General features: G+C 36.3%; 3 protein-coding genes, 2 long non-coding RNA genes and 2 pseudogenes across 7 annotated transcripts; 5 read left to right on the plus strand and 2 right to left on the minus strand.

The window, feature by feature from the left end:
- Positions 1-6983: 6983 nt before the first annotated feature.
- Positions 6984-7823, minus strand: LOC147933731 (uncharacterized). 2 transcript variants are annotated; one of them, XR_015571301.1, is made up of 3 exons: positions 7683-7823; positions 7437-7490; positions 6984-7311 (listed from the first exon to the last, which is right to left on the minus strand). It is a non-coding gene; the product is annotated as an uncharacterized LOC147933731 (long non-coding RNA). The 2 variants fall into 2 exon arrangements; XR_015571302.1 differs by having other exon boundaries at positions 7174-7311; positions 7437-7514; positions 7683-7821.
- Positions 7824-7883: 60 nt separating this feature from the next.
- LOC104722386 (uncharacterized) lies at positions 7884-9626 on the minus strand. Its single transcript, XR_757193.2, has 3 exons — positions 8462-9626; positions 8094-8191; positions 7884-8004 (listed from the first exon to the last, which is right to left on the minus strand). It is a non-coding gene; the product is annotated as an uncharacterized LOC104722386 (long non-coding RNA).
- Positions 9627-10155: 529 nt separating this feature from the next.
- On the plus strand, positions 10156-11505 carry LOC104727752 (F-box/kelch-repeat protein At4g25710 pseudogene; annotated as a pseudogene).
- Positions 11506-15225: 3720 nt separating this feature from the next.
- LOC109127505 (ABC transporter G family member 4 pseudogene) lies at positions 15226-17128 on the plus strand (annotated as a pseudogene).
- A 953-nt stretch (positions 17129-18081) lies between these two features.
- LOC104722387 (small ribosomal subunit protein eS10z) lies at positions 18082-19545 on the plus strand. The gene is made up of 5 exons (XM_010440534.3): positions 18082-18219; positions 18326-18374; positions 18697-18976; positions 19070-19196; positions 19346-19545. The coding sequence occupies exons 1-5, from the start codon at positions 18217-18219 to the stop codon at positions 19427-19429; spliced, it is 543 nt and encodes a 180-aa protein (XP_010438836.1). The 5' UTR covers positions 18082-18216; the 3' UTR covers positions 19430-19545.
- A 651-nt stretch (positions 19546-20196) lies between these two features.
- Positions 20197-24090, plus strand: LOC104722388 (adoMet-dependent rRNA methyltransferase spb1). Of its 2 annotated transcripts, XM_010440535.3 has the most exons (11): positions 20197-20787; positions 20866-20913; positions 21001-21159; positions 21245-21291; positions 21367-21520; positions 21623-21684; positions 21985-22174; positions 22287-22382; positions 22563-22702; positions 22808-22925; positions 23005-24090. In XM_010440535.3, exons 1-11 carry the CDS (start codon positions 20314-20316, stop codon positions 23968-23970), a joined length of 2454 nt encoding a protein of 817 aa, XP_010438837.2. In that variant the 5' UTR covers positions 20197-20313; the 3' UTR covers positions 23971-24090. The 2 variants fall into 2 exon arrangements, with proteins under 2 accessions (XP_010438837.2, XP_087331397.1); XM_087475271.1 differs by having other exon boundaries at positions 20302-20787; positions 20866-21159.
- A 30-nt stretch (positions 24091-24120) lies between these two features.
- Positions 24121-27006, plus strand: LOC104722389 (glutaminyl-peptide cyclotransferase). The gene is made up of 11 exons (XM_010440536.3): positions 24121-24622; positions 24721-24777; positions 24893-24928; positions 25050-25114; positions 25292-25355; positions 25682-25799; positions 25906-26003; positions 26227-26297; positions 26392-26419; positions 26519-26573; positions 26665-27006. Exons 1-11 carry the CDS (start codon positions 24356-24358, stop codon positions 26757-26759), a joined length of 954 nt encoding a protein of 317 aa, XP_010438838.1. The 5' UTR covers positions 24121-24355; the 3' UTR covers positions 26760-27006.
- The last annotated feature ends 153 nt before the right edge of the window (positions 27007-27159 follow it).

The raw sequence follows: 27159 nt of genomic DNA on the forward strand, positions 1-27159 counted from the left end.
CTGCCATTATTTGCACTATGAGTCCTGCGAGAATCCATGTTGAGCAATCCAGAAACACACTGTTGTTTGCGAGCTGTGCAAAGGAGGTGACAACAAATGCACAAGTCAATATTGTCATGTCTGATAAAGCTTCTTCTCTGTGCTACTTCTCCAAAGGGTTTTGTTCTTCCTCTTCATACTCGTCTTTTACTTCTTCTTTTTGTTCATGTTCCTTACGTTTTTTGCAGGTCTTTTGGAAGCCAGTTATGATATGACCATGGCTTTCTCGCAGGTTCCTTGATCTAAACCCATCTATATTTGTTCTGTTTTATGTCTCAGTTTATCTTGAACTTGAAGGATGCCTTTGATCTGTCGTTGTCGTCGGATCTTGCTACCTCTTTGATGGTCCCCTCTTTCCCTTTTATTTTATTTTACTGTTTTTAGACCAGCTAATGTCTCTTTTGATGCAGAGCCCGAGAATTTCCTCCATTATTTTATAGAGATGTGAGAAATTTAAATCAGATATAAGTATATAACTGAGAGAGAGAGACAGAGAAAGGAGATGATGAAGGAGAGAAGAAGAAGAAAAAACTTGTAGACATTCCAATTGCCGAGAGAGAAACGACAGAGGAAGCCCAGTAGTAACTGAAAAATGAAAATTCTTTAAAAAATTACCTCATAAGGTGTGATTTTATTAGACATATATTTCAACTAAAAAACAGAAAAAAAAAAAGTCTCATAAAATCATGCAAAGTATCAGTTTTTAAAAAAGTTATGAAATTTTGAATAACAGTAGATTTCAAATAAGTTTTATAAATCATTGATTGAATAACAAGATATTCTAGAGTAGTTTAAATAAGTTTACATAAATCCAAGTTGAATAACATAGGATTTTAAAAGATTTTTTAAAATCATCAATTGAATAACATAGGATTTTAAGAATACTGTAAAATCTTTTAAAATACTAAGTTCAATACCCCCTCTAAGTCTTGTGAACTCTTGCGCCAAATCTGGTGAAGTCTTGCCTTAAGTCTGGTGAAGTCTTACCTTAAGTCTATTGAATTTTTGAGCCAAATCTGGTGAAGTCTTGCCACAAGTCTGGTGAAGTATTTCCTTAAGTCTTGTAACTCATATTTTCTTAACCAGACTTGAGGCAAGAGTTCACCAGAATTAAGGTAAGACTTCACCTGATTTGGCGCAAGAGTTCACAAGACTTAAGGAAAGACTTCACCAAACTTGAGGCATGACTTCACCAGAATTAATGCAACTTAAGGAAAGACTTATCATATTTTAACAAAAAGGAAAAACCATAAATAGAAAGTAAATACAACAACAAAGTCCAAATTAAGATGAGGAAGATTGACAACAGAGAGTAACTAGGAAGTAAAGCAAAACGAATTCGGAAAACCTCCTAAACCAGAAGAAAACAAAATGTGCTACTTGATTGCGTCAGTTGCCTTTCCAACAATTTTTATTTATGATTCTTCAATCTCCCTTTATGTTTCCACAGAGAAAGAGAGACATGAAAAGGTGTTTTTAGATCGCAAACTTTCCAATACAGCTGCTGCATGCTCTTCCATCAGTGTAGATGTAGATCCATTTAATTTTTACATATCACACAAGATGAAACACTTCACTCAGAGCTCAACTACTTCAAATCAAAGAATAAAAGTGTTTAAGTAAAGTAACATCACCCCCAATATCTCTATCTTTTTCTTTCTTAATTTTTGCTCTCAGTTCCAATTATAAAGTGGCAATTGACGACAAAACAATCAATAAGGCATGAGTGCAAAAACCTCCTAGACCAGAAGAAAAAAACAAAAACTTGCTACTCGAATTTGAAAGCTATACTCTCTCTAGAGATAAAAACAGGGATGATGATGATTTGAGAACGAGCTGTAAATATAAAAGAAAAGGAATGCTGAAAATGGTTTGAACGGTTCGGTTCCTTTCCCAAAATTGGTTTCCTTTAGTTTATTTATTTCCCCATTTCTAAGCTTGATTGATCCATTGAACCACACTAAACCGGATCTGAAATGATGAGATGTGTGCTAGATCAAACTGGAGCATCAACAAGATCCTCTATTAATTTCAAGGTGAAGACCAAACTGGAGCAGAAGATTCTCGTTGACTTGTTGATTTTTTAAAACCCGATCCACACGTGGCAAGAACCCTCACGTGCCCAACACCTTAAAACAACTCCTTGTGGGCTTTTATTGGGCCTGATTTACGAATTTAGATGAAGGCCGACCAATAACACAAAATACCCATGTAAGAAACCCTTTCTCCTTTCTTCGACTACAATTTCTCACGACATGAGAACCAAGACATCTTGAAGACGACACTGAAAATCCCGATGAACTGTACAAACAAAATCCGGCGAGTTTGTAAACAGATCTGCCGTCTTCATCTTTCTCTCTTTCTCTTTGTTCTTCATTTTCACCAACCTGGAGAGAACCCATCACTTGATTTTCTTCAAATAAGATCATAGCTCTTCTTCCTCATCTAGACACATCTCAGGATCTAACCTGTTAGAGACAGTATAATCTCAAATCGGTTTCCAAGCTCTGATACCAATTGAAATAATGAGATGTGTGCTAGATTTACAGACTTGTATGACAGATCTGTATGTGCGATGCTTAACAGAGAGATGAAAGGATAGTGAAGAGACGACACAAGAGATTTGTTAACGGGGTTCGGATAACCTACATCCCCGGGACCAAGTCCAGAATCATTCACTAGAATTAGAACGCAAAAGTCACATTTGCCAATGGTATCTAGCACACACTTGTGCCTACCACTCTAATCTACATGAACTAAAGGAACCACCACTCTTTGCCTTTTCCGACGAGTGTGAACCTCTACAAAAACCACCAGCAGATTCTCTATCTTACTGGTGGGACAACACCACACACAACATGTGTGCTTCTCTCAATTTTAGGTCTAGGGTGCGTAAGCTTCTCCTTGTTACCACCTCTTCCTTTTATACCTCTTAGAGTTCTCCAAAAACCCTAGGTTCCACAAGCTTCTTCCTCTTGTCTTCTGGGTAAAAGCTTTTTCTCTTTTTGTCAATTTGACCCATACTTTTGTTCCTGTCGTACCTAACAAAAGCATGCTTCTCTGACACAGCCGTTCCACTGTTTGCTGCAACTTGACGCTTTTCCGCTCTGTTGCACTACACAACCTCTTCACGAGGTTTACCTTGTTTCCAGCTCTGTTGCACTTCAAGTATACTCAACTGCTAAAACCTATTTCTGCTATGTTGTGCTTTTCATGTTTACGCAGCTGCTAATGAAAGACTTGTTCTCATGAGCTTAAAGCATGACTGATTGAGCTCTCACTTCTTGGATCTTCTCGATAAGACTCCAAGGTTCAGCATGTCACTTCATTCCATGTGACTTCACATCTTGGCTGAGCTAGTATTCTCTGATTCTCTTCATGAGGAATCATTGCGTCTTTGTCTGTAGCTGGTTACACATGTATCTTCAGGATCATGTACCAAATATATTATTTTTTTTTGTGCGACTAATTTTCGGTACAACCACCCAAATCTCAGAGATATCAATGACGAATTTTGGAGTCTCACATTAGTAATGCCTCGTTACCGCCTAAATCTACATCAGCCACAGTCGCACAAAACAAAATAATATATTTGGTACAACTTACAATATATTATTCGCTTGAAAGACGCAATACTTGTGAAATTTGGGGGAAAGTTGAGTGGTTTGATCATGTGGTTGAGGTCCCTGCGTTAAGTTCTTTCTACAAGGATCTTTCTGCTACTCTCTGATGATTGTGTTAGAATGCTTGAACCTTGTCATACTTTTGTATGGTGTACGCTTGTATGGTGTCTCATCAGAATGCTTGAAGTACCGTTTCATACTTTTGTATGGTGTACTCCTCTTTGTATGTTGTTTTATTCTATGCTACTTTAGTATAATTATTATTGGCTTTGATTTCGATTTATTTTCCTTGCTGTAATTGGTTCGTAAGTTTAAAGATCACTTTCTGTTGTGCCTTTCGTAAAGAGAGGATTTGTATGAACAAGTATCATATTTGAGCTTTGATGCAAACGGAGTTTATTATTTGTATCTCCTCCTGCTCACAACTACTAAACTCAGTTTGTTTATAAAGACAACAGTTATCGAATACATACATTTCTATTGCCTACTATTTGTTAAATTAAGCTGAAAGTTTTGTTTCTTGTTTTCAATGGGCCCAGTAGAGGAACAATAACAGTCATGATGTCTCTGAGGAAAAAGGACCTAAACAGAATGTTTCCTATACAAAAAATTCGAGCTAGCTAGTGATATATGTTTCCTGTAAACAAAATGTCGCTCAGGGAACTCCGAACTCGAGTAGATGAAACTGAAACACCAACCTTGGTTTACAAATAACCAGCTGGATCTCGAGATGGGAAAAGCCGTGGTAAGCTTCCGGCTATTTTATTATCATCCTTGGTCATAGAATTGTTGTCTAGAGATCCCATTTCCTGTTCTTTGGTTTAACATTTTTCTCTTCACGTCGGTTTGTTTCAGGTATAACCAGCTTTTTTTTTTTGGTAGTGATCAGGTATAACCAGCTAAAGCTGTGGGTTCAAGCATTAGAGTGATTAGATATTATATTAACTAAATATATAATTTAATTGTGTTTTATTAGAAAAATTAATAATCACTCATTGCTGTATAATATTTTAAATATATTTTCACACATTTAATAAATATTATAAATTGTTATATATATATAAATTTGTAATTTAATAAATTTAAATATATAACACATTAATTACAAAATAATTAATATCTAAACTTTTTTATAAAAAATTATATCTATATTTACATTTTTTATTTCAATATCTCCAATTGGCTTTTTGGAGCTAATCTATTTATAAACGTTATATCTACATCTATATATTTTAATGTATTAAATAAATTATTATACATTTTAAATAGTAACATTAATAAGTTACTGATAAATATTATCTTATAACAAATAAATTTATGTTTATGAAATCATAAATTTTTTACATTTTTAGAAAATAAATTAATTATATAAAACTATTTTAATATATTTTAATATTTTAGAGGTAAATGTTTGGCAAATGTTTAGTAAGAACATAGAGGAAGAGAGTATATGAGAGTATTTGCACCTTCAAAATGCTCTCTTATATGTTATTTTAATAAATATTGATTGGATGATAAAATTAAAAAGAATATTTTATATACATTTCCAATCAAGACCTTGGTACTGTGATATACTTGAAATGCAACCACAGCTAGCTAAGTTGTTTTTGCTATGTGTGCCAAACAAAAGCAGGTTCAGAAATTGGGAAATGTACTAATAGGTGATATGTAATTGTTTGTGTATCAATAATACAAAGGCATGAGAGAGAGATTAGTCAAGCATCCCCGTGACTTTTACTTACCTGCAATTTTCCTTTGGAATTTGCTTCTCAAAATTTCAACAATATACTATTCTGAATACGTCTATTTTCATATAAATTTTAAATTCATAAATCGACTAAGAATTATATTAATTCAGGTGTTGTAATATAGGTGCATTATTTTCATGTAATTTTTACAAAAATAAACCTAAACATATTTACTTTGGAACATGAAACACGTCCCGTCCCATCTCTTCACATCCCAACTCATCATTTCTCGTCTCGTCCTGTCTCATCCCGTATCCATCATAATTTTTCGTCTTATGTTCGTTCTCTTTTTAATTATTACTCGTTACACAATGTTTACTAAAAGAGATTGGGTAAAAAATAAAAATGTGATACCAGAGTTCTTCGTTGAATATTTTTTTTATTTAGTTAGATGAAATTATCAAAAAAAATATAATTTTCAAAAACTATGTAATTGTTTTAAAAAATACCAAAATATTAAAATTGTATGTTCCAAAATGGTTAGTTACATGTCGCATAACCAATCCGTATCAAAATTAGTGAAAACTTGAGTTTTGAATTTATCTACTTATATTTTATAATTTTCTTACTTTTATCTAAGATTTATGTCCCTTTAAAAAAAAATTCGATATATTGGTTCTCATTATTCGAATTTCCCGTTTCAGTTTACATACTATTTCTCGTCTTAACCCAAACCGACATATAATTTTGTTATAATTAAAAATCTAAACACTAACCACCTTATTTTTAAACCCAAACCGACATGTAATTTCGTTATAATTGTAAAATTTAAACTCTAACCACCTAATTTGCAATGGCATGCCAACATATAATTTCGTTTTAATTGTCTAAATCCTAATCACCTCACTTTTAAACTTAAACCGACACATAATTTCGTTCTAATTGTAAAATCTAAACTCTAATCCTCATTTATAAATTCAGACCGATATATATCCTCTTTTAGTTGTAAAATCTAAACGAAAAAAATATTTAACTTTCTTTAATTAAAATTATACATAATTTGTTTTGCCTTTTAATTTAATTTTGATTTATTTTTTAAATTATTATTTAGAAAATTCTTATTGAAAAGAATGAGTTGAATAGAAAGATTTACCCCTACAGATGAACTTAAATATTTTTCTTTTGAAAATGCCCCAATCTTAATTAGTGAGAATCTCATTAATTAGAATTAGTTTTAATAATAGTTGCTTATGAACAAAGCTAACAGGTTGTCAAAAAAAAAAAAAAAAAAAAACAAAGCTAACAGACCACTAAACTTAATCCATGTACGACATATTATTATAAAAACTGTAGTTTGGTTTTCTAATAATTTTCTTCTTTTTTCAATTAGCGTTAAAAAAAAGTAAACTTTTTGGTTATAAATTGTCCTCCCCAGTGGTAATAATAGTGCAAGGTTGCTTTGTTGTATCAGATTAGTACTAATTAATATGGTTTGTTTTTTTACCACATTAATTTGTTTAACCTTCTGTGGTGAAAGAGAAACACATAGCAGAGATGTTATCTACCACACTGACAATTCTCTAAAATTCCATTAGTGTGCTGCAATTAAACAAACCTCAACTTACCTAACAACTAAGATCTTAATAGAAACAAATGATGTACTGATTCAGATTAGAAACACATGTAAGATGTCATCAAAACCTTGATTCTTGATACTGTTAGTTAGAAAAAAGAATACAAAGGAAAAAAATCTGATGAAAGAGAGTATACAAAAAAATGATTATTCAAATGAAGCATACCACCGATCACACATCTTTTATTGCAACCCATGGCTCTTATGACGCTTGTCCTCTATGTATGCGTAGTGGACAAACTCGTATAGTTTTCCCGTGATGTTTGAATAATTTCTTTAGACGTTGTGTTAAATCTTTTCAAAAAAAATTATGCGTAGTGCATTCATTCTACACAGCACAAACTGAAATGAGTGAGAACAATAGTCTTGAAGATCAAAGTGAAGATTATAAAATATGAATCATTGAAAGGATCACAGAAAACACATATAAATAACAAAAAGCTGAAAACTCACTCTTGGTTTCTTGTCAATCTTATTATGAGTCTTCCACTCTAAACACTCGACCAACTGTAACACTTTCATTAGTTTACCCTTGAAAACCCAAAAAGGCTCATATAAGAAAACAAAGGTTCATTGAACCGTTTTTAAAATTCCTTTAGTTATAAGCTTAAACACAAACAGATTTTCAGGAGGATGTACTTCAAATGGATAATATTATACATAAGTCATGTTTATGAGAATGAAGCGGTGGTGTCTTACCTTCTATGAGTTCATGATCAGTAACTTGAAGAGCTTGTTCTTCATGTTTCTTATGTTTATTCTCGTCTTTATTTCACCTGCTTTCACACCCAAAGTAGCTTCAGCTTCCCACCAATTATATTATCATATACCATATATACACAACACAGTTTGTCTCGATATTAACTTAAACTTATATGGTGATGGATTGAGACTGAATACCATATATACACAACACAGTTTTTCTCTGTCGCCTCTCTCTATTTTTTTTTCTGTTCCAGTTAATGCTTACAACGCCATTTTCCATGTCCTATGAAAGTCCTCTATCCAATAATTGTGGGATCTTTAGCATGAAAAAACAGTGCTTCAGAACCATACCCAAGATCTCAGTCTTATATAAAATGGATAATACAAAAATAGAAGATCTCTTACCATAGTGATTTGTTATTTTTCTTTGGTGTCTTAGCCAAACACTTCGTAGGGGAAGATTCATCCAGTTTCTCACAGAAGGAGATGAAGAAATCTGCGACCTGCAAATTTAAGAAAGCAAAAGGATCTTAAAGATAAACATAAACAATTTGATTCTGCAAAAAATCAATGATCATATTAGATCGAGTGAGAAGGGTCATAGAAATTTTCAGAATTGGATAACTAAAAGCTGAAAAACTCAGTTGCTAGTATCTATGTCAAAAATTTAATCAGAATTACTCATCCATAACACAAACAGAATTTAGAAATTGTTTTAAAATTCAATCAATAAACATGGGAAAAGTTCAGACAATTAGAAAAGAAAACAATACCCATATCAGCAGTAAAATCACCAGCCACAACATTCTCTCTGCAACTTATAGATAAATCAAAATGTCACAACATATGACATATACATGTGCCCCAACTACAAAATACGGAATTCTAAAAATGCATTTAACACAAACTCCCTTGATCCGTGAAAGAAATTAGCTTTCACATGAAAATAGCAATAAATCTCCTGTATCATCATCTTGGTTTTAAATCGCGCAAAGCGCACTGTGGCACAAACATCCTGTTAATGTGTCATACGCCATGGCGCATGCGGCGCATCACAACATGGATATGAGGCGCTTGGTGTTTAAAAGAAAGAAAATAAGAGGTTTTCTGCTGAAACTTATTAAAACTTTAGAATAAACTAGCATAAAACAATCCAATTCATCTCAAAAGAAACTAAGAAAGTTAAAAAAAAAAAAACAGAGATAGTTCTTAAACCCAGTAAACCACTAAGGCTCTAATCGAATTGAGTATTCTCAAACTCATAGTCATCACGATCCAAAATAGTATCTTGAAAGAGCTCTCCTCCACCAATACAAGTATACAACAGTTTCGATTAGTAGATGATTACCTTTTGCAGTAGTTGTAGACGTGTAGTAAAGCCGATTGACGTCTTCACGTTTAGGACTCGTGAATGAAAGAGATGAGGAGACTAAATAAACTAGGGTTTTCGTATATATAATGGGTGAAAAAATGATCAAATCAAAGATTTTTGATTACATAAAATCAATAATGAAAGATATTATTCAGAAAATCAAATATACGTTTGATTTATAAGTAAACTACTATATTACAAAATGATTTTTTACCTTTGAGCCATGAACCATGTTGCACTCGCCATACGCAATGGTCGCATCGGCTATGGCTCATCATTTCACTCGCATCATGGATATGGCCTTGCCATAGTGTCCTGTTTCCCTCATCTCCTCACAGCAGTGTGCAACGCGCCATGGCGCGCCACAGGCGCACTTTTTAAAACCAAGATCATCATCATAAAAAAACTACATCCAATGAACAAACGACAATATCACAAATCATATTCATCCTAATCGTTTCAAAATCAAATATACTATCCTTTAAAATTGAGAATCAAGCTCAAAAGATCTAATTTTGCCCAAAATAGCAATAAATCTCCTGTTTCGGGTTAGGATTTTGTTTCTTATTTTTAATATTGACAGAGTAATGGACGGCTAAGATTAAAAAGATTTCAAAATATACGGTCAGGATTAAAAAAAAAAAAGGCAATGAACGGCTGAGATTATAACATAAAACCGGGTTAGATTATCGGATTTGTATGATCCACGTGTTTGTTTATCCGTTTTTGTGAGAGGTAAATAACGTTTTTGTCCTTTCTAAAAAATATTAAAATGGTCATAACTCCAATGACATTTTATTGTAATTTCTTACAAAACTAAGGTTAATATGTTAAAACGTTTTTCTTTTAGTAGTAGGGATATGAAATAGTTGATACCTCTATACATGTTTTCAATAAATGTGTGTAGTACAGTTTATTCACTCTTGACCAAAATAATGTGTCATTATAATAAATATTCGGCAAAAAACTTTTTGTTTAAAATTATCAAAGTCCACGCAACGGCCCATAAAGCCCAACAAATATTTAACTTACCTGTTTTCTTCTTCCTAAAAAGATGGAGGAACCCTAAAGAACAAGTACGAAACGACTAGGACGACGTCGACCGATCCCTAACGAGCAAGTAAAAAGAAATGGAGAGGAAGCCAACGACTAGGACGTCGTCGAACAAGAAGAAGAGGAAGACAACGACTTCGACGCCGCAATCGACCCCAAATCCGTCACTTCCCGATGATTTGCTATTGGTCATCATCGCACGCGTCCCAATATTATGCTATCCGATTCTCTCACTGGTCTCCAAGAGCTTTCGATCTCTCCTGTCTTCACCGAGCCTTTACAAGATACGGTCACTCCTGGGACACATGGAGAGTCGTCTCTATGTGTGCGCAGATATATTTCCTTCCGAAAACGGCCCTAGCTGGTTCACCCTCTGCCGGAAACCTGATCGAACCAGTAGTAACAAGGAGGAGGAGAAGTCAAGTGGTTATGCTTTGGCTAGAGTCCCAATTCCCCATTCTCCTCTGGCCACGAATAGAAACCTCGTGGCGGTTGGTTCTGATATCTATAACGTTGGAACCACATCCTACAGTAAAGCGTCCTCCTCTAGTGTCTGGATTCTGGATTGTACGTCGCACACGTGGTGCGAGGCTCCAAGCTTACCGGTGGAGCTAATTACTGTTACAGCTACCGTCCTCGATCAAAAGATATACGTAGCAGGATGGTACAAAGAAGATGATGGCACGGTGGATTCCATGAAGAACTCCTTCACGGTTTTAGACACAACAAAAACACAACAAGCGTGTGATCTGGTGCCTATCCATTGCAGCTTGGCACAAGGCAAGTATATCAACCTAAGCACATGTATTGGCGGAAAAGTCTACCTGGGGACTTGGGGAATCATGGTTGCTTAAAATCCAGTGGAAGGTAGCTGGGAGGACGTTGGACAAGCCATGTGTCAATATATGTTTTCAGATTGTTATTGCGAGATAGATGATGTTTTGTACTCGATTGCTTCTGACCGAGTGTTGAGATGGTATGACTCTGAGGTAAGAACGTGGAGCAATGTGATGGGTTTGGTAGGACTACCCAAGTTACCTAAGGATGATGCTTTTGTTAGAATGGCTGATTATGGTGGAAAGCTAGTTGTTTTGTGGAACAGGAGTCACGGCCATACGGATATGCTTTGGTGCGCGGAGATTGCGCTTGAAAGGCGCAATACTTGTGAAATTTGGGGGAAAGTTGAGTGGTTTGATCATGTGGTTGAGGTCCCTGCGTTAAGGTCTTTCTACAAGGCTCTTTCTGCTAATCTCTGATTATTGTGTCAGAATGCTTCTGCTTTTTGTGTACCCTTTTATGGTGGTGTTAATTCTATGGTAAATCTTAGGACAAGAGTATTAATTATTGGCTTTGATTTCGATTTATTTTCCTTGCTGTAATTGGTTCGTTAGTTTAAAGATCACTTTCTGTTGTGCCTTTCGTTAAGAGAGGATTTGTATGAACAAGTGTCATATTTGAGCTTTGATGCAAACGGAAGTTATTATTTGTTTCTCCTCCTGCTCACAATTACTAACTCAGCTTGTTTATAAAGACAACAGTTATTGAATACATACATTAATTTCTATTGCCTACTATTTGTTAAATTAAGCTGAAAGTTTTTTTTTTCTTGTATTCAATGGGCCTAGTAGAGGAACAATAACAGTCATGATGTCTCTGAGGAAACATTTGCAGTGAAAATGCCGACTGCAAGGACCAAAACAAAATGTTTCCTATAAAAAAAATAATCGACCTAGCTAGTGATGTATCTGTTTCCTATAAACAAAATGTCAAAAAAAAAAAAAACAAAACAAAAGGTCGCTCAGGGAACTGAAGTAGATGAAACTGAAACACCAACCTTGGTTTACAGATAACCAGCTGGATCTCGAGATGGGAAAAGCCGTGGTAAGTGTCCGGCTATTTAATTATCAGCCTTGGTCATAGAATTGTTGTCTAGAGATCCCATTTCCTCTTCTTTGGTTTAACTTTTTCTCTCTTCACGTTGGTTTGTTTCAGGTATAAAAAGCCTCGGCAAAAAAGCCGGATCCAAAGACCCGATCCAAAAACCCCGATCCAAACCCGTATCCAAAATTGTAAAATACCCGAACGGGTTCTAAATCTCTAAATCCGAAACCCAAACCCGATCCGAACCGAAATCCGAATGGGTACCCGAATATACTCATATTTGTAATATATAGTAGTAATATATTAGTAATATTTATAATTTTAATAATATATAAGTGTCCAAAATATTCAGATTTTTAGATATTTTCGATAATTTGAACTATTAAAACTGTTTATTAGTAAATCTGGGTAAAAAATACTCTAAATTTTTAGATATATTGCGTATTATTGAATAATTTAGACTAAATTAGATATTAAAATTTTGAGTTTTGTGAACTTTGGGTAATCTGAATTTGAACCCTAAATATCTGAACCGAACCCGAAGTCTAGAAATACCTGAACGAGTCCTATACCTCTAAACCCAAAAACCCAAAAATCCGAAATACCCGATTCGAACTCGAACGGATACCCGAATGCCCAAACTGTGGGTTCAACCATTGGTGTCAAGGTTGCTTTTGAACTATTTTAATCTTGGACTAACGAAACATGGGCTCATTTATTCTTGACACTAAATAGGACGTACGCAAGATGTCAGGACGAGCAGTTTTTAATATGCTGAATTCCATAGTTGGGGCTTGATAGCGGATAATAAAACTAAAACATTAGCATTATGCAGCATAAGCATTAATATAACACATTTATTAATTGGTGGAGCAGTAGAGTAATTAGATATTATATTAGCTAAATATATAATTTAAATGTATTTTATTAGAAAAAATAATAATCACTCATTGCTATATAATGTTTTAAATATATTTTCACACATTTAATAAATATTATAAATTATTATATATATATTTTAAATATATAATATAACACATTAATTACAAAATAATTAATATCTATTATAAACTTTTTTATAAAACATTATATCTATATTTACATTTTTAATTTCAATATTTTCAATTGGTTTTTTTGAGCTAATCTATTTAAGTTGATAACAAAAAAAAATCAATATTTTTCTATAGAAATATAATATAACACATTATTCTAAAAGAAAATAATAATATATATTATAAACGTTATATCTACATCTATATTTTTTATTTTAATATTTTTAATGTATTAAATAAATTATTATATTATTTTAAATGGTAACATTAATAAGTTACTGATAAATATTATCTTATATCAAATAAATTTATGTTTATGAAAACATGTTTATTTACATTTTTTACGAAATAAATTAATTATATAAAACTATTTTAATATATTTTAATATTTTAGAGGTAAATGCTTCCTTCTAAATGCATAGAGGAAGAGAGCATATAAGAGCATATGCATCTTCTAAATGCTTTCTTATATGCTCTTTTAATAAATGTTGATTGGATGATAAAATTAAAAAGCTCTTTTATATACACTTCCAATCAAGACCTTCCGTGACATACTTGAAATGCAACCATAGCTACCTAGCTAAGTTTTTTCTTTTTGTTTTTAAACTCCTTTCGCATCATTAGTATATAATTGGAAGTTTGGAACAATGTTTTTGCAATGTGTGTTCCAAACAAAGGAAGGTTCAGAAATTGGGAAATATACTAATAGGTGATATGCAATTTTTTGTGTATCAATAATACAAAGGCATGAAAGAGTGATTAGTCAAGCATCCCCGTGACTTTTACTTACCTGCAATTTTCCTTTGGAATTTGCTTCTCAAAATTTCAACAATGTACTATTCTGAATACGTCTATTTACTATGACATATGAAATAGTTGATCCACCTTGTGAAATTTGGGGGAAACTTGAGTGGTATGATCCTATGGTTGAGGTCCCTACGTTAGTGTCTATCAGCAAGGCTCTCTCTCCTACTCTCTGATGAATGTGTTTCAGAATGCTTGAACCGTCTCTGATGAATGTGTTTCAGAATGCTTGAACTGTGCCATACTTTACTTTTGTATGGTGTACTTATCAGAATACTTGAATCGTGTAATACTTTTGTATGGTGTACTCCTCTTGTATGTTGTTTTTTCTATGCTACTTTAGTACAAGTATCATTGGCTTTGCTTTCGATTTGTTAAGTTTATTTATTTTTCTTGCTCTAATTGGTTCGTTATCACTTCATGCTAAGTATTTGTTTCTCCTCCTGCTCACAACTACTAACTCAGCTTGATTTAATTATAAGGGACGAAAATTTACTTATGTGGCCTATTTGTTAAAGCTGAACCTGAAAGTTTTGTTTTTCTTTTAAAGCAGATATCGAACAAAAGAGATCCACCTTCCAGTTTACCATCCTTGCAGTGCAAAGCAGAAAAAAAACAAGAAAGAAAAATCTCAAAGGAAAGTAACAACTACCAAGCCTTGAGCCGTTGTAACCTGATAAAAAGAGTTATTGGTTTCATGATGTGTCTCAAATCTAAATGATGCAATTTTCAAAGCAATATGACTATATTCACAAGTTCACAAGATTTAAGTAAAGATTTAACCAGACAAGGGAAGACACTTGAGGCAAGACTTCAACAGATTTTACCAGACATAAGGAAAGACTTTACTAGACTTGAGGCAAGATGTCACCAGATTTGGAGTTCAAAAGACTTCAGGAAAGACTTAACTACCAGATTTTACCAGACTTGAGGCAAGACTTCCCCAGATTTTACGTCAAAGTTCACTAGACTTAAGGTTAGACATCACTAGACTTGAGGCTAAGACACTTGAGGCAAGACTTCAGCAGATTTTACTAGCTTTAAGGAAAGACTTCACCAGACTTGAGGCAAGACTTCACCAGATTTGGCGCAAAAGTTCACACAAGATTTAAGGAAAGACTTAACCACCAGATTTTACCAGACTGTCTGAGGCAAGACTTCACCAGATTTGGCGCAAAGAGTTCCCAAGATTTCTACATTCCTAATCATCACCATCTCATCGCTGTTATATCACCGATTACACATATAGTCGATAAGTTCTATGTAACGCTAAAACCAAAATGATAGAAAAGACAAAATAACGCACCAAAAGGTCAAAAAAAAAAAGACTAAAAAAATGTCAGTTTCCATTAGAAAATACAAAACATTCGAAACTCAAGCATCCCTAAATTCTCTTTACAACACTCACTTCCATTCTCCATCCAACCTTTAAACCTCTCTTTCCAAGATGGAGTCATATACTTTAACCACCTCTTCCATTTCCTACGCCAAACCCCTTTCACCCTACTTCCTCACAGCGGAGCAACCTTCCTACATCCTCCGAAACATCAGTCTCACTTCTCATCCTTCCCAAATCCTCGCCATTGTTGGCCCTAGCGGCGCCGGAAAATCAACTCTTCTCGACATCCTGGCCGCAAGAACCTCCCCAACCTCAGGCTCAATCCTCCTCAACCCCGTCCCTATTAACCCTTCTTCTTACCGGAAAATATCTTCCTACGTTCCTCACTGTCTCCGAGACCTTCACTTTCTCGGCCTCCCTCTTGCTACCAAAAGACCGATCAAAAGTCTCCAATTTCGTTGCTTCTCTCCTCAGAGAACTAAACCTAACACATCTTGCACATACAAGACTTGATCAAGGCTTTTCCGGTGGTGAACGCCGGAGGGTTTCGATTGGTTTAAGCCTTCTTCACGATCCAGAATTTATACTCCTAGACGAACCCACCTCGGGTTTAGACAGTAAATCTGCTTCCGACGTCGTTTAAATTCTCAAGTCTATTGCTACATCAAGACAACGGATCGTGATCTTGTCCATACACCAACCTAGTTTCAAGATCATGTCTCTCATCGATCGCGTATTACTTCTTTCCAAAGGAACCGTTGTATACCATGGAAGGCTTGACTCACTCGAAGCTTTCTTGTTCTCTAAGGGATTCACGGTTCCCCCTCAGCTGAATTCTCTTGAGTACGCTATGGAGATACTTCAGAGCCTCTATGATACCTACGAAAACGCCAGCATTGCTCTCCCAGACCACTGCCCTGAAAGTAAAAAACAGAGCAAAAAACATAGCATCGTTCGATATAAAAGCTCGAGAATTACCTAAATAAGCCTTCTTTCTAAGAGATTCTAGAAGATCATATACCGTACGAGGCAGTTGCTTCTAACCAACATCTTAGAAGCTCTTGTAGTCGGTCTTGTCTTAGGCACTATCTACCTTAATATTGGAACCGGCAAAGAAGGAATTGAAAAGCGATTCGGCCTTTTCGCATTCACCCTCACGTTCCTCCTCTCTTCGACTACCCAAACCCTTCCAATATTTATTGATGAGCGTTAAATTCTTCTCCGAGAAACCTCGAGCGGACTCTACAAACTCTTCTCTCACATTCTTGCAACCACCTTGGTTTTCATGCGCTACTTACTCCTCATCGCAGTCATCTACTCTATCTCACTCTATTTTCTTGTAGGTCTCTGCCCGTCATGGCAAGCGTTTGCCTACTTTGTGCTCGTGATCTGGATCATTGTCCTAATGGCAAACTCATTTGTGCTTTTTTTGAGCTCTCTCGCACCTAGCTACATTGCTGGAACATCTTTAGTGACCATTCTTCTGGCGGCATTCTTCTTGTTCTCTGGTTACTTCATATCTAAAGAGAGTCTTCCTAAGTATTGGCTCTTCATGTACTTCTTCTCGATGTATAAGTATGCACTGGACGCACTTCTGATAAATGAATACTCGTGTCTGGTCAACAAGTGCCTAGTCTGGTTTGAGGAAGCTCCTGTGAAAAGCTGCATAGTTACTGGCGGTGACGCGTAAGACAAGAAAGGGCTTCATAAGAGACAGAGATGGTTTAATGTTTATGTGTTGTTAGGGTTCTTCGTACTCTATCGTGTTATGTGTTTTCTTGTTTTACTCAAAAAGGTTTCTGATTCCAAGAGGTAATTTTTAATTTATTTTGCTTAAATTTGTATAAGAGCTTTTCATGTTCTGTCAGATTTCACGGTATATGAACAAGTTGATTAGATTGTACCCCATAAGTGCTATTATGAATACTGTTTAACTCGATATCCAATGAGTTTCGCATAATGTCACGAGAAAACCAATACTGTATATCTATTTGATGTAACCATCTATCTTAGAATGATTGACTGAATCAATTAAATAATGACTCTCGATCAGAGACAGAGAGAAGGGTTACGGTTAATGTAATATAAGCGATAGGAGGAGCCATGTTCGTGTGATTTGTAGGTTGGACAAAAAAAGAGGAGATATGTCACGGGAAACCACATCTACTCTGAGAGACCACATTAGTTTATATACCTTTTGTTTTAAAAGTACAGTATGTACAAAATTAAACAAAAGTGTTTATTGTAAAATTTCAGTTGTTATTTGGATTCAAGATCTTGAGCACCAATTAACTATTTTGTAGTCTAGTGCCATTTTTATATTTTAGCAGCCGTGTCTTTAAGCGATGTTAGATGATCTCATCTATTACTGTTGTAGATCCTCTAGACTTTACTTTGGGACCATCAATTCATGCTTCTGGTTGGTTATCCAAAAAAAGATCACTGAGCTATACCTTTTATTTGGTCAGTCACAATGTTAAAAGATTAAAATGTTTTGGTTGACAAAAATTAAAATAGAATTGTGGTCAAGTTGATATACAAAAATGCTACTTCTTGTTTGTATTTTCTTGAGTTCACGGACATGCAACCTCATTGGTCGCCCGTGAACATTTTTGTTTAACATAACAATTTTTTTGTCCCAACCAAGCTGTCTTCCTGAATCAGTCACAAGATCACAACTCGAATTCTTTTTCCTTTATTTTTCGCCTAACTTCAAAGGTTTACCCAAAAAAATAAAAGTCATATGTATATCATGTTTCAATCTTGGAGTTTAATCAAGAATAGGATATATAACAACATGTAGTAATTTGGAACCGGTTATCCATCCATCAAACCGGACTATTTAAAAGGCCAGCCTTGCAGCAAACAGTTTATTTACAACTATCGGCCCAATAAAAGCCCAAATCCGTAATATATAATATTAATAGTCTTTTTATCCACACAAAACCCTAATTTCTCCCTCTTTGCTCAAGCAGCTCTCACAGTGCCTCTTTGCAGTCGAAAGCTAGCTCAACCAAACAAGACGATATGGTATAGACTCTCTCTGCTTCTCTTTATCTTTTCACATTCTTCTAAAGTAATGGAAGGATTTAATCCTAGTATATTGATATTGTGATCTTGTTCGTCATCTTATCAGATTATCTCAGAGAACAACCGCAGAGAGATCTGCAAGTACCTTTTCAAAGGTTTGTGAGCAAATGCATTTTTTTCATTCCCTTTAATTTTTCAGCTTTCTTGATCTGAGGTAGTAACATTTTTATTAGGGTTTTAGCGAACCGCAGCTTGTAGTGTGGTTCAGTTAGATTGAATAGGGGTTTATGCTTGCTTTCAGCTCTGTTAGGCTCACGAATTGAAAACTAGTGCTTTCTTAAGGTTCAGAGTAATTGAAATGCTGGGTCTAATGTAGTTTTCAAGGTTTGTTCAAAAGTTTGAAACTTTGATTATTATATATAACTGTTGAGTGATTTATATAACTGTTTAGTGATCATATCTTGTTGGGTTTTGCAGAAGGAGTATGCTTTGCGAAGAAGGATTTCAATCTCCCAAAGCATCCGTTGATTGATGTACCCAACTTGCAAGTGATCAAGCTCATGCAGAGTTTCAAATCCAAGGAGTACGTTAGGGAGACATTTGCCTGGATGCATTACTATTGGTTTTTGACCAATGAAGGGATTGAGTTCTTGAGAACTTATCTTAACCTTCCTTCTGATGTTGTTCCTGCTACTTTGAAGAAGTCTGCTAAGCCCCTTGGCCGTCCCTTTGGTGGCCCACCTGGTGATCGCCCAAGGTTAGTTTACTCGAATGTCTCGTCTTAAATCCATTAACCTGTCCGGTCTGAAGAGTTGTCTGATTCTGATATGGTTTTCGGTATTTGTTTCAGAGGACCTCCTCGTGATGGAGACCGTCCCAAATATGGTGATCGTGAGGGATACCGTGGAGGCCCACGAGGTGGTGATATTGGTGGTGAAAAGGCTGGAGCCCCAGCTGGTTTCCAGCCGAGTTTCCAAGTAAATTTTCCACTTTACCATCACTCGTAGTTTACTGTGCCTAGAAGCTTATTTAGAGATGATATGGTCTTCGTTCATCTAAAGTATTTTTAGCTAGTTGATGAAGAGATTTGTCTAACTGTCGGTTTGTGAATTGCTTGTGTTGGCAGGGAGGTGGTGGTAGGCCTGGTTTCGGCCGTGGTGCAGGCGGCGGTTACAGTGCAGCAGCACCATCTGGTTCAGGGTTACCTTGAAAAATTTGTTGTCATCATACGACGATGGAAGGACAGTTTTGCTATTTTGTTCTAGTTTTGTTTGTGTAATGCAAATCCGGAATTTATAATCTATCAATCAATTACTCTCAGTCTCACTTTGGTTTAAAACGAACAAATCCTGTAGTTTCAGCCAGGATTAGTTGTAAAATGTCCGTTTCTTACTCTCATCTGTCATGGAAAAATGGTGTCTTGTCCAATGAGTAGTAAATGGGTTGGCTGCTTATTCAGATCAAGAAGTAGAGTGCGATCAAATCAGTCTTCTATAGAAAATCTGCATTTTTGTCGCGTCTTAATTTGTATAAATCATGTTAACTTGGAACTACGTATCAAAATTCAGTATTTTGTCTCTATATCTTTGAACAAGCCTATCTCAGATTCTACAAAATTGATCAGTCACAGACCAAATTAATGTTTTTTAAAATCCAGTAAAGTACTCTTTTCTTCAACAACTAACATCTAGTCATCTACTAACACCATCTTATTGTCTTCTTGAAGATACATCTAATCCAACTTAGTCTTTTTTTTCTTTGTGGTCAAAATCCAACTTAGTCTAATAATGCAAAATCCAATCCCACTTGGTAGGTATCCTCGATTTTGTCTGTGTGTTGGCTTCCAATTTTTTGACTAAAAAAGCTTTTTTCGAAACAGGTTAAAAGGCCGTTTAAGAGGCCCATAAGAAGAAATAGGTTATAGGGCCTATCCGATAAAATTGAAGGCCTCTATGTGAGCCAAAAAGGCTTTGACACGTAACGACGGTCGGCGGAGTAAACCCTAAACCCTAGCATCTCCTCCTCTATTGCTTTATCTCTCTACCTCTCTCTCCGTGTTAGAGAAGTAGAACGAAGCCGTAGCAAAATCTCACCATGGGTAAGGTCAAAGGAAAGCATCGTTTGGATAAGTACTATCGTCTCGCCAAGGAGCGTGGATTCCGTTCTCGAGCTTCTTACAAGCTTCTCCAGCTCGATGCAAAGTACTCATTTCTCCACTCTTCCAGGAGCGTTCTCGATCTCTGCGCCGCCCCCGGTGGTTGGATGCAAGTCGCCATCGAGAAAGTTCCCGTCGGCAGCCTTGTCCTCGGAATCGATCTTGTTCCGATTATCCCTGTGCGTGGATGTATCGCTATCCAGCAAGATATCACACGCACTGAGTGTAGATCGAAGATTAAGCACGTGATGGAACAGCATGGTGTTAGGGCTTTTGATCTTGTTCTTCACGATGGGTCTCCAAATGTTGGTGGTGCCTGGGCTCAAGAAGCTATGAGTCAGAATGCTTTGGTTATTGATTCTGTTAAATTAGCCACTGAGTTCTTAGCTCCTAAAGGGAATTTAATCACTAAGGTATGCTTCTGAAATTTAATCACTAAGTTATGTGTGTTGACTGACATAAAAGTTTATTTGCTTGTCTTCTGTTCTTAGGTTTTCAGGTCTCGAGATTACAACTCTGTGCTCTTCTGTTTAAATCAGGTACTGTTTTGTTGTTACTCTGAATATTATTTCATATGGATGAGTGTTCTCGGTTTGTCTCTTATTGGTTATTTTTTTTTGTTGCAGCTATTTGACAAGGTTGAAGTGTTTAAGCCGCCGGCTAGTCGTTCAGCATCTGCAGAAACATATATTGTGGGTTTGAAATACCTAGCCCCTGGCAATATTGATCCCCGTCTTCTTGATTATAGACATCTCTTTAAGGAGACAGCAGAACCCACGAGAAAGGTTATCATTATTACGTCTTATATGGTGTTTGGAGCTGTTTCTGCAACTCTCCCATTTTCCTTAAACTTGTGTGTTGTGTTTTTAGGTGGTGGATGTGCTTGGAGGATCAAAACAGAAGAAAAGACGTGACGGGTAGGCAACATCCACTATCTTTATCTATTATTTGTTGTTATATATGAACTTTTATTAACTGGAAATTATATACAGGTATGAGGATGAGTCCATTTTGAGAAGAGTTGCAACTGCTGCTGATTTCATTTGGTCCGAAAGTCCTCTTGAGGTTCTTGGCACGGCTACTTGTATATCCTTTGATGATCAAGCCTCTCTACCTTTAAAGGAACATGATTTGACTACAGAGGAGGTACCATTTCTACATATTTTACTAGTCGAGGTTTTATGACCTCCGCACGCTGGTATCTTTTCCTTTTTTTCCAGATTGTAATTCTACTTTTCCTTTTTCCAGATTAAAATTCTATGTGACGACCTTCCTGTTTTGGGGAAGAATGACTTCAAGTATCTCCTAAAGTAAGAACTGCGTCATCATGGACCTTTTTATACTATGAAGTCTCACTTGTTTATTTTTAAGCTTTTCGAGGAACGTGATACAGCTTTGCTTAAAATGAATTCAGCTATTGTAGAATCACTTAGCTCTATATGGGTTGGGTGAAGAACAGTGTCCCTAGCACTTTAAGTGTTTACCTATGCTGTTCTGAGAAAAATCTTGCGTGCTCAACCAGATATAGCATTGTGTGAAATAGATGTTAGGGTTGGTGTGAGAGAAGTTATATTAGTTGCTAAATGGACATTACTCCCTTGGTCTTGTAGATGGCGTATGCAAATCAGGAAAGCTCTGACTCCTGAAAAAAAGGAAGTTGCTAAAACGGAGCCTGATGTGGGAAAGGAAGATGAGGAAAATGATGATGATAAACTACTCAATGAATTGGAAGAGCTGACAAACACAGTTGACCGCAAGAAGAAACGAGCAAAGAAGATTCTTGCAAAACGAAGGGCTAAGGTTATTTTAACCTTTTGATAGTAAACTGTCGAGTTTTTGTGTCTTAGTGGCCTTTGTGAGGGATCTCTTAGACCTTATACTTCCTTTACTAAATTCAATATGATTTTGCCAGGATAAGACGCGGAAGGCGACTAATCCGCAGATGGATGTACTTGAAGATGGTTATGTCGACGTCGACCATGACTTGTTCTCTCTTTCTGCTATCAAGGTACTTCATTTTTGTATCCGATCTTTGCAACGAATTTTGTTTGTTATGACGGCATTCGAAGGAAGCCTTTATTCCTGTTTGACAGGTTGAAGAGCATACTCCTTTCACCCCATCTTATCATTCAATTGTTTGGTTTGAACATATGCTGGTTCCATTCTGAATGAGATTGTTTGTTTCCAGGGAAAGAAAGATCTAATGGCAGTTGACAATGACGAAGATGATAATGGCAATGCCGTTGACAGTGAGAACGAAGACGGTGCTGAGGGAGCTTCAGATGACTCCAAAGACAGTGACTTAGATTCGGATGAAGAACGTCAGAAGTAAGGCCACTTTCTGTAGATTATATAGTTAGTGCTGTTACGAGACTTCATACATTGCTCAAGTATGTCCAGTTACTTTATCTTATAGTCTTTTTAACATTACAGATATTCTGAACAAATGGAAGAGATTTTTGATGAGGCATATGAGCGGTATATGGTGAAGAAAGAAGGAAGCGCAAAGCAAAGGAAACGAGCTAGGCTGGCTCATGCTGAAAAGCTGGAGGTATTATCATTCCTTACCCCAAATTTTTTGGATGGAACAGAGTTTTGGAACTAGAAATTTTTTCGTTTTGGCTTTGCAGGACGGTGATGGAGATGAAGAAATGAAGATCGATTACGATTCAGATCTGAATGAAGAAAAGGATGAGGCAAACCCTCTTGTGGTACCACTTGATGATGGAGAGACCCAAACAAAGGAGGAAATATCCAACCAGTGGTTCAGTCAGGATATATTTGCAGAAGCCGTGGAAGAAGGAGACTTGGGAAAAGATGATGGTGAAGACGAAACACGAATTGAGAAAAAGAGCAAAGATCTGCCTAAAGCCGAAAAGCCAAAGAAGAAGGCGTCAAAAGAAAGCGTGTTGCCTGATCAAAGCTTGCCCAATAAGAAGGAAAACGGTCTTGAGGTAGTCCCTACACCAGCGACAGATTCAGACTCAGATTCATCCTCTGATGATGATATTCATACAAAGGCCGAGATACTGGCATGTGCCAAGAAAATGCTAAGGAAGAAGCAGAGAGAAGAGATGCTTGATGATGCGTATAACAAATACATGTTTGAAGATGAAGGCTTACCCAAATGGTTTTTGGACGACGAGAAGCAGCACAGACAACCGATGAAACCCGTTACGAAAGAAGAAGTAAACGCAATGAAAGCTCAGTTCAAGGAGATCAACGCTCGTCCAGCCAAGAAGGTGGTGGAGGCCAAGGCACGAAAGAAGCGAGCTGCTCAGAAGAGGCTGGAGAAGGTGAGGAAGAAGGCAAACACGATTTCAGACACGTCGGATATATCAGACCGGTCAAAGGACAAGATGATAGACAAGCTGTACAAGAAAGCAGCAGAGCCAAGGAAACCTAGGAAAGAACTGGTTGTGTCTAAGAAAGGAGTTGGTGTTAAGGTTGGGAAGGGACAGAAGAGAGTGGATAGGAGGATGAAGAGTGATGCTAGGAAGCGTGGGGGAGGCAAACCCGGTAGAAACGGGCAGAAGGGCAAACCGGGTAAAGGAAAAAGACCGGCTGGTAAACCACGTGGGAAGAAACCCGGTTAATGCCCCTCGATGTTTGACTGAGGCGAAAACGGTTAAGTTTTGTTCCGTATTTTAATTAAGTTTTTGGCCATTCTTGACATCTGGATTTTTTTTTCTTTTAATCATAATTTATGTTTATCATGTCCTAAGTTTAACTTAGTGGATCTATTTATCTTGTTCCAAACCTTTTAAAATTGCCATAAACCAACAAAATCAGCAATTATTATTATGATAATCTTGCTTTCTTAAGAAGTAATAACAAAAATTAGTCAATGACATAAAAGATAATTACGTTGCCAAAATAAAATGGTCAAGAGGTACAAATCAAACTTAACAAATCTGACAGACGGCGATTTTTCAAGGACGACGGCGATTTTTCAAGGACGACGGCGAATGAAGAAGTTTAATGGCGACGACTAGATCGCTTTATAAGAAGAGACAAACGAAGCGATCGATGATTCAGTCTCTTCCTGCTTCTCGCCGATTCATTTCCCGGAAGAGGATCGCGGTGATGATGGTTCCTCTCGCTCTCTTCTCCGGACTCGTTTTCTTATTCTTTATGCCATTCAACAGTTGGGGTCATCAACCATCTGCCTCGCTGGATCTCTCCCATAGGATCCTTGAAATCGAAGTGGTTGCTGAGTTTCCTCATGACCCTGACGCGTTTACTCAGGTTTATTTTCCTTGGGGATTGAAGTGTCTCATTTCGTTTTCGAACTTTAGTTTGACTCAAATAAATGATTGAAAATTCTTGTCGTGGCTCCGCCGCAGGGTCTTCTCTATGCGGGAAACGATACGCTCTTTGAATCGACTGGTTTATACGGGAAGGTGATTGATTCGCCTTTGCATTGTCTTTAAATCTTGTTCGAGATCATTTCTCTATTTTTGCGGACAATGGGAAGCTCGAGTTCTTGATCCATTCTGTGTTTTTTTTTTTTTACAGTCGTCAGTGAGGAAAGTGTCTCTACGAACAGGAAAGGTATGGTTTCAATCTTGTGTTTTGATGAAACAAATGAGTTTCTGTGTTATTGAATTGCAATATAAAATGCAATTTTTTTTTTTTTGGTTGAAATTGTAGTTTTGTTTCCTTCCTTGTATAGGTTGAAGTTCTTGAGAAAATGAAGGATTCATACTTTGGAGAGGGTTTAACACTCCTTGGTAAAAGGTGGGTCTTATCTTTCATGAAACTAGTTTTGTAATTCTGAACAAGAGTTTTCTGCTGCTTGTTGGTTCTTGTTCTGTTTCTAGGATCTTGTTGTCTTACATTGATACGTTTCCCAACTGACAATCATTTTAAGGGTTAAGAGAGTGTTCTGATTCACTGATTCATTATCTGTGGTAGGCTCTTTCAAGTCGCATGGTTGACCAATACGGGTTTCACGTATGACCTTCGCAACTTAAGAAAAGTTTGTACTGGTCTTATCCTTCTCATACTCTTTTTCTTTGCATAGTTTGGGTTTATAGCTATTAGTTTATCATATTGGTCAAGCAACTCGTCTAGGTCAGCCTGCTTGCTAGACTTTTTCAGCTTGTTTTGTTTCTTGAGATCAGGTGAAACATCTCTGTCATAGGCTGGAGATGAGGATTCATGTCTAGTGATTGAGTTTCTTATTTGTATCTTCCTTTGTTGTGGTGTTGTAGTTATGTTACCGTATGTCCACTGCATTATCACTTCATGATGGACTGGTATCGCCATACTATGTTATGTTAAGCATATGTGATCTCACTGTAGGTAAAAACTTTTAGACATCATATGAAAGATGGATGGGGACTGGCTACTGATGGAGAAGTGTTGTTTGGAAGTGATGGCACTTCTACACTATACCGGATGGACCCTCAAACAATGAAAGGTGTCTCACTTATACTGATTAAGTTTTCGTTCCCTTGAGCCACTTATTTCCTAATTTTTTTAAAAAGAGTAGATTTTTAGTATTTGATACTGTCTCTTCTCTGCAGTTTCTGATAAGTTTACGGTCAGATATAATGGCCGTGAGGTACGTTACCTTAACGAACTGGAGTACATAAACAAAGAAGTTTGGGCAAACGTGTGGCAGGTATTCCAACTGTTTCTGTTGTTTTGATATTTTCATTGTGACATGATATCTGAAAGAAATTATTGCTACACAAACTTATAGAACATATCTAATGCAAATTCTACTTTTACTACAAAATTGTGATACAAGGCCAGTAAATTTTCATACGTGAAACCAAACTGGAGTCGTAATGAACAAGACTTGTTGGCTTTATCATTTAGGCTGATGTGTCTTTCTATTGCAGTCTGATTGTATTGCTAGAATATCACCCAAGGACGGATCGCTGCTAGGATGGATACTGCTTCCAAAATTAAGGTTGTTGTTTCTGCGAACATGTCTTTGTTTACGATAAAATACTGTGCTATAATACCATCATCTTCTTATTGCACCATTGATCATCCTTCTGCAGACAAGGATTGCTGAGATCTGGACATGGGGTGAGTTGAAATCTGAAAAGTTCACAAATTTTGTCTCTCTTCTTGATAAGTCATCTCCAAAAGTATTTTTCCGTTGCCTTAATCTTGTCTGTAATATAGGGTATTGATGTTTTGAACGGCATAGCATGGGACAGCGAGAAGCAACGCCTCTTTGGTAATAAATCTTGTTTTCAGTCCCTTGAGCTTGATCACTCGACCTAACCTCCTAGTCATAGATTTTGAGTCGGTATCATTGTGTGATGCAGTAACGGGGAAACTGTGGCCAAAGCTGTACCAAATCAAACTAAAACCGGCATCAGCAAAGAGCGGAAAATATCTTGAGCGCCAATGCTTGGTATGACCACAAAAAAAAAAAACATGTGGTATTAGAATGCATACTGTTGTAGCGAAAGGTTAAAAGGCTAATGTAGTACCATGTATTCATAACAGTAGCATTAAGCTTAAGCAGAAGAATGTGGTAACTTAAGGTCCATGACCCAAGTTGCAGTGTCGTCTCGTCGAGATTTGTATCTTTCTATATAACATTTTTGGGGTCCCAAAAAAAGAGAAATAAAAATTATAAGAAGAAGAAAAACCAAAAAAACAAAGATACTACGAGGATTTGTACTAGCGAATAGTAATGTGACACGTAGAAAAAGCCCATATGGCATCAGCCTCATAAATGGATGTAACTTGTAAGAAACTTGTTGCGTTCCCTTCTTGTTTAGAAGGCCTAACTTTTTGTTTCCTTGTCTTCGAAT

The sequence above is a fragment of the Camelina sativa genome, chromosome 11 (genome assembly GCF_030686135.1).
Source record: "Camelina sativa cultivar CO46 ecotype springtype chromosome 11, ASM3068613v1".
Lineage (NCBI taxonomy): Eukaryota > Viridiplantae > Streptophyta > Magnoliopsida > Brassicales > Brassicaceae > Camelina > Camelina sativa.

Coding starts and splice junctions, on each gene's coding strand:
- LOC104722387 (XM_010440534.3), top strand. Junction 18,375..18,696: donor CTGCAAGTACCTTTTCAAAG/GTTTGTGAGCAA, acceptor TGGGTTTTGCAG/AAGGAGTATGCTTTGCGAAG. Junction 19,197..19,345: donor GTTTCCAGCCGAGTTTCCAA/GTAAATTTTCCA, acceptor TTGTGTTGGCAG/GGAGGTGGTGGTAGGCCTGG.
- LOC104722388 (XM_087475271.1), top strand. CDS start 20,314: ATGGGTAAGGTCAAAGGAAAGCATCGTTTGGATAAGTACTATCGTCTC. Junction 21,685..21,984: donor GACTTCAAGTATCTCCTAAA/GTAAGAACTGCG, acceptor TTGGTCTTGTAG/ATGGCGTATGCAAATCAGGA. Junction 22,383..22,562: donor TCTCTCTTTCTGCTATCAAG/GTACTTCATTTT, acceptor GTTTGTTTCCAG/GGAAAGAAAGATCTAATGGC.
- LOC104722389 (XM_010440536.3), top strand. CDS start 24,356: ATGGCGACGACTAGATCGCTTTATAAGAAGAGACAAACGAAGCGATCG. Junction 24,778..24,892: donor CGACTGGTTTATACGGGAAG/GTGATTGATTCG, acceptor TTTTTTTTACAG/TCGTCAGTGAGGAAAGTGTC. Junction 26,420..26,518: donor TGCTGAGATCTGGACATGGG/GTGAGTTGAAAT, acceptor TCTGTAATATAG/GGTATTGATGTTTTGAACGG.